General features: G+C 52.3%; 1 protein-coding gene across 1 annotated transcript; it reads left to right on the top strand.

Annotated features, from left to right (window-relative positions):
• Positions 1 to 290: 290 nt before the first annotated feature.
• EMWEY_00055240 (hypothetical protein, conserved) lies at positions 291 to 5,778 on the top strand (the record flags this gene model as incomplete). Its single annotated transcript, XM_013480224.1, has 7 exons — positions 291 to 521; positions 791 to 2,849; positions 3,082 to 3,203; positions 3,503 to 3,649; positions 4,109 to 4,522; positions 4,918 to 5,497; positions 5,693 to 5,778. Coding segments are annotated over 7 exons (3,639 nt in total), but the record flags the coding sequence as incomplete, so codon positions are not given.
• Between the last annotated feature and the right edge of the window lie 488 nt (positions 5,779 to 6,266).

The raw sequence follows: 6,266 nt of genomic DNA, 5'->3' as shown, positions 1-6,266 counted from the left end.
TATATATATATATATATATATATATATATATATATCTGATACATGTACAAGTGTGCGGTGCCTCTGTGTGTGTAGTTGCATGCACTTGTAATTCAACATGGCATGCGTGCGTGTATATATGTGCACGCATGCGTGGATTCACGTGGGAGAGCATTCCATGCACCTTGGGGGGTGGATGGCTGCGCCTCAATGGGGACACCCACGTTCCTCAGCGCCTGTAATATCAACAGCAGCAGAGGTTGCGGAGTCAGCAGCAACAGCAGAAGAGAGCGTGTTGTATTTTGTTGCAGGTTGAGGCAAGATACGCGGAGGGTGATTTGTTTTCCTGCGCGCTGCCATTGGAGGAGGTAGCAGCTGCAGCCGCAGCAGCCGGATCAGCAACAAAATCACCATCCCATGACCCGTACGCACTGGACACCAGCATAGAGAGACCAGTGGTGTGTTCTGTCTGTTTCGCCTCAAAGGAGGGATGCCTTTTGGTCGGTCTTATGGATAGGAGCGTCGCTGCGTTGCAGCTGAAGGTATGTGGCGATAACTGGGGTGTGTGCACATGCGAATACAGCTTGCCGTCGCCAGCTCACAGTTGCTAGGTAACCGAAGCTGTGTTAGACGGTCAGTCAGGCGGCGCCGATGCACTGCGCGGCTTTATCGGGCAGACTGCAGCAGCAAACAGGAACATATCGCACTGGGAACGGGGAAGCAACAGTGACAGAATGGTGTGTGTTGGTACAGGGGCTGTTAGTAGTACACTCTTCAGCTGCTGCTTCGGTGCTGCTGCTGCGCCTTTCAGGTGAACGAAAATGGCATTAAGGGAGCTACATTGCTAGGCGGGATGAAGCTGCCAGCTGGGCCATTTGATGCTCGTGCTGCTGCAGCTGTGGACTCAACCACTGGTGCGCCAGCACAAGAGCAGCGGCAGCAGGCAGCAGCAAATGCGAACCCCTTTTTCTCTTACCTGGGAACAAGCATCATTTTTAGCCATCAAGAGTATCACCGACGGCAAGAGGAGCAGCAGCAGCAACGGGAGGGTGCAGGAGATGTGTTTCAGCTGCTGGTGGTGTACGGCCGAGGCTCCAACGGGGCTGCGGACTCTGTTCCGTATTTAGTAGTTTGTTTGAAGGGTTCATTTTATGTGCAGATGTTCCCTCTCCGCATCCGTGAGTTGTTGGTGCAGCAGCAGCAGCAGCACCGCCAACCACCCCTGCTCGGACCCTGCCAGCAGACGCTGTGTTTCGGCTCTCCTGAGGACATCGCCTCTGCCGTCAGCAGCAGCAGCAATGACACCAACTGTAGCATTAGCGGCAACGGCAACAGCAGCAGCAACAGTGGGCGTGAGTTCCGCGCGTGGCCCACGACGGACTTCACGCAGCGCTTTCTGGTGGTTGGCGTTTCAGTGAAAAGGTCGAATGGCTGTCGTTCTTACCTGTGCGTCTTCGACACTCACCAGCAGCAGCAGCAGCAGCAAGTGTTGCCTCTGCCCTGTGTGCTGCTGATACGTCTGCCCATACCCCTTGTCCGTCTGGGCGCTGCTGTCCTTACGGGGGCGCCAGCAGCAGAAGGCCAGCGAGTGGAGTCCTTAGGAGGGGAGGCAGCGCTGTATTGCTACTGCGTGTTCGTAGCAGACCAGGACAGACAGCCGCTGCAGCAACAGCAGCAACAGCTCCAGCCACAGTTGCAGCAGAGGCCAGACCTGCTCCGGGTGCACTACGTCGAGTGCACGAAACTCGCAGCCGCAGATGGGAACTTACAGTGGCGCTTGCTGCGTCCTCCATCATATGCTGCTGCTGCAGCACCAAGAGGAGCCGCGGAAACCACTGCAGTAACTGCACCGGAACTTGAGGCAACAGGAGACGAATCACCGGACTCACCTATTGGTGCTTCAGCTGCTGCTTCTGCTGCTTCTGAATTAGGGAGCAGCAACAGCAACAGCTCACCAGGTCAACAGGTGGCCCCACTGGGAGATCCCCTGGAAGGTGTTGGCATTGCTGGCACCGAAGAAGAGAGAAGAACACGTTCGCGGTCAACAGAAGCTCCAGAAGCTTCTGCCTCTCCAGCAGCTGACCCTGCAATTGTTATTGCTCTCTCTGGCCCTCCTGGAGCAACAGCAACAGCGACACCCGCAACGGCAACAGCACCAGGGGGGGCGGCAACAGAAAAGAGCCCCGCGCCATCGAGTGACCTGCTGAAGTTACTACTAAAAGGTAGCAAGGGAACAAACGGCAGCAGCAAGAACAGTGGAAGCAGTAACACCGGAGATTCTGCTACTGTTCCTGCTTATGCTTCCGAGCCAAGCAGCGCGAGACGTGCTCCTTCGCCCGCAGCGGCAGGTTTGCCAGCTGCCGCTGCCAGTAGCATTGACAATATGAGCCCCCGAAGGAGACCAGATGAGGCGTCACCTACTGCCCCGCCCGTGTCTGCTGAGGGGGAAGATACAGGGAACCAAGTAGCAACACGTACTGCTACTGATGCAATGGCGGCAGCAACAAAGGCTACGCAGATGTTTGCGCAAATGCTAATTCAACAGGGGGGACGTAAAAAAGGGAAACAACAACAGCAACAGCAGCAGCAACAGCAGCCACAACAGCAGCAGCAACAGCAACAGCAACAACAGCAGCAACAGCAACAACAGCAGCAACAGCAACAACAGCAACAACAGCAACAGCAGTCTTCGGGACCCGCACCCTCGTCCTCCAGCACGCCAGCGGAGTCCATGCCAGCGGTCTCCTCGCCAAGAGGGAGTGCAAAAGGGGCTATTCGTTTAGGGACTTCAAAGGTGAACAGCAGCAGCAGCAAGGAAACAACAGCAGCAAAAGCTCATCTTATGCGACTAGCATATACGTGCTGCGCTGGTGTGTCTAGTTGGACCCGTTTGTTCTCTTTTGTTGCGTTTGTGTGCAATTGCTGCTTCTACAGTCTCCAAAAGACAAGAGAGTATGGAAACCAAAGGAAACACGTAGGCGAGGCTGACTGTGCTGTTATGGCCCCTACTGCTGCTGTTTCTCCTTCCCCTGTCAGTGCTGCGTGGCTGTTTGCTCTTGTTTCCACCTAGTTCTCATGCGATGCTGTGTTTTGCGACTGCAGCAATAGCAGCAGGCGTGGACTCAGAGGGTGCTGCTGTGCAGAGCGCGGGCAGCCCACTGACCTATGAAGCCGTTGAATCCCTCTTTTCAAAGGCCATGGAAGGCCTCCTACAAAGATTCTCTGTATGCTATATATTTTGTCACTATTACTACTGCTCGTGTTACAGCTTGCACTGCTACTTCTGCTGGCATTGGGAGCCGCATCGCCGTTCGCGCTGCTTCCCACGCACTCAGTGCTGCTGCTGCAGTTCTTGTTGCTCTCATGCTTGTTGCATCTGTTGCTACTATTCCGGCGATGTGTACACCAGATGTTACTGTATTTTCCTGTGAGATGACGTCGGTTAGCCTTCTGCTACTGCATGCTGAAACCGTTGGATGAATCTGCCGTTGTTGCGATGCATCTTGCTGTGGTTGTTTCGCAGGAGAGTAAGACAATGACGATGGGGTCACAATCCGAGCAGCAGCAACAACGGATGGAGTCTTCTGTAGCAGCAGAGGTCCACCGACTCATCTCCACCCAGCTCAAGGGCGCCGTCCGCGAGGCAGTCGAAGAAGCTACAGCCACAGCTGTAGGGGCAGCGTTGTTGGCATTTGTTGCTATAAATCTTGCCTAGTGGTTTAGAATGTTTAACGCTTCCTCACAAGTTTGTTGTTGCATGAGCAGATAGGTGCACGTGCATCTGCATTGGTGTTCCTTTCCATCTGTCCCCGTCGGATGGAGTCTACAAAGTGCCAAGAGCAGCGTGACACTGCCAAAGAAACTCCTTCGGTTTATGTTGCTGTTGCTGCTGCAGCCGTGTTGTTCCTACTGCTAGTGTTGCCTCTTGATGCTGCTTTGGTTTCTTCTTGTGCGCGTTCGGTTGTTGTTGTTTTATTGTTGGGATTATTGCGGTTATGGGAGGATATGTTTCTGCTAACTGTCGACTGCAGGGTCGTCCCAGCGCAAGTTCTCTGTTTGTGTGGGGACTAATTTTGTTGTATGTTTGTTCTTCGTGACAGCGTGCTGCGTGGTTTGTTGCTCTGTGCAGCGGCCTTCTGCCCGAGAGGAGTCATCGGCTGCCGCGCAACAGTTCACGCTTGTGAAGCGGCTGGAGGAAATCAAAGGTGAGCTGTTTTTTGAGCTTGAGGAGCAACTGCGCAAGCAAGTGAAACCCATCACTAATGCCATAGACAGCCAGCGGCGCCAGCTCCAGCAGCAGCTCCAGCAGCAGCTCCAGCAGCAGCTCCAGCAGCAGCTCCAGCAGTTGGTGCTTCCCCTGCAGCAGCAGCTTCAGAAGATTAACAACCAACTACAGCAACAAAACCAGCAGCAACAACAACAGCTGCGGCTACTGCAGATGCAACAGCAGCAGCGCCAACCGCCTGCAGATCAGCCCTTAAGCACTAAGTTGAAGGAGACAGTTGAAAAATTGTTTAAGACTCAGGAAGGATTTTTGGTAAAGGTGAGACACTACCACGGAGTTTGCGTCGCTTCTTCATTCATCCCGTTGGGTTTCCTTTGGCTTGATTTCTTTTGTGTTTCATGTTTCCCCGACGGCTCTGTTGCCTGTGGCCTGTGGATTTGTCACCCGTTGTTTGCCAGGCGTGTCTTGCTGCTTCTTTTGTTGCTCGTTGCATTTTTCACTATGTACGCTTTGCTGTAGACGACGTCAACCCCCGTCTCTGTCATTTTGCCTTTCAGTGTCTGGTTTTCAGACGATGTGCTGTCTTTGTGGAGTCGTCGTCCGTGCTCAAAGAGTGGAACTGCATTTGTTTGCTAGTGTGAACATTTACTTCGCCAGACAGCTGTTGCTGAGAGTCTAGTATTTGGGGTGTATGGTTTGGGGATTCGGATTAGTCGGCGTATGTACAGAACTTCGATACGGTAGAGAAGGGGCTGGCAGCTCTGCGTTTCCAGCTGAGGGATTTGCGTGAGGAGGCAAAGCAGAACATGGAACAGCAGCAGCAGCAGCAGCAGCAACTGGTGTCGTTGCAGCAGCAGGTGCACCAGCAACAGCAGAGACAGCAGCAATTCCTCCAGCAACAGGAGCAGATGCTAGCGCAGCTAACAACAATTACAAATCAGATATCAGTTCTCTCCTCACAAACAGCTGCAGCAGCAGCTCCTCGTCAGCTCTGCGACCGCTTGCCGGCTGCTGGAGAGGACCCTCTGGCTGTACATGGAATAGCAGCAGCTGCTGCCGCAGCTGCTGCGGCTGCAGAGAGAGAAGTTTCAGTACAATTTGCAACACGCCTCGAGGCTGTCCTTGCAGAAGATAAGATCGATGAGGCATTTGGCTTGGCTATATCGGCAGACCTTGAGAAAGAGACGAGGGGATTTTGGGTCAACTTTGTTTGCAAACAGCTCAATACTGATAGAGTATTCGATTCTGACACTCCTCTCCTTGGACAGGCGGCGCTTCTCGGAGTCGGAAAAGGTGCCAACCATCCACCTGCTAGGGTGGCTGCTGTTGCTTCTGTTGCATGTCTTGTTGATTGGGCTCACTGTTGCTCAGCTGTTTGTCTCAGTTTCTGTTTTTTTAATTGTTCCACTCATTTTCGTTAGTGTATTTCTGTCGTTGCTTAATTTTTTATGTGTTCGATGTTGTGTGCCGCCGTTGGTTTTGCTCAAGTTCTCATTCTTGTTCATGGCCTGCAGGCTTTCTGGCAAATTATACAGATATGCGTGCCATATGCTCCGGCAGAGATATTTTTCTAGTATATTAGGGCATTACCTTAACAATGCCTTACAATTACCGATCTGTGTAACATCAGAAGTACTTGTGGGCGTGTAACGGCCAGTCGTTCCTGTTTGCTTTCCTTAAAATTGTGTCGCGGCTTCACCATCGTACATAGGGGCAACGTGGTACCACGTGTTCTTTCGTAGTTCATCGAGTGAAAAATGAATATCGACACTCATTGGCATAAAGGACTGACGGAATAGTTGCAAAACAGCTGGGAGGAAAATGCTCCGTGGCTGTGAATGGTTGAGCAAAGCGCAATTTCATCTTAGCGCTCACAGACCCCCTATCGAAGCCTCACGAAATTTCGCACTTCACAAATTAGCGCTCATGGAATACCTAACGTCTCAAATTTATACGCATGAGACATTTTCCACGGAACGAAGACCAATTTTATTAGCGTAGAAGGAAAAGGGACTGGAAGGTCCAAATATTCAAGCGGCTAGTATATATATATATATATATA

The sequence above is a fragment of the Eimeria maxima genome, genomic scaffold (assembly GCF_000499605.1).
Source record: "Eimeria maxima Weybridge genomic scaffold, Emw_scaff1736, whole genome shotgun sequence".
Classification (NCBI taxonomy): domain Eukaryota; phylum Apicomplexa; class Conoidasida; order Eucoccidiorida; family Eimeriidae; genus Eimeria; species Eimeria maxima.
This window is presented reverse-complemented; position numbering and strand designations above follow the sequence as displayed.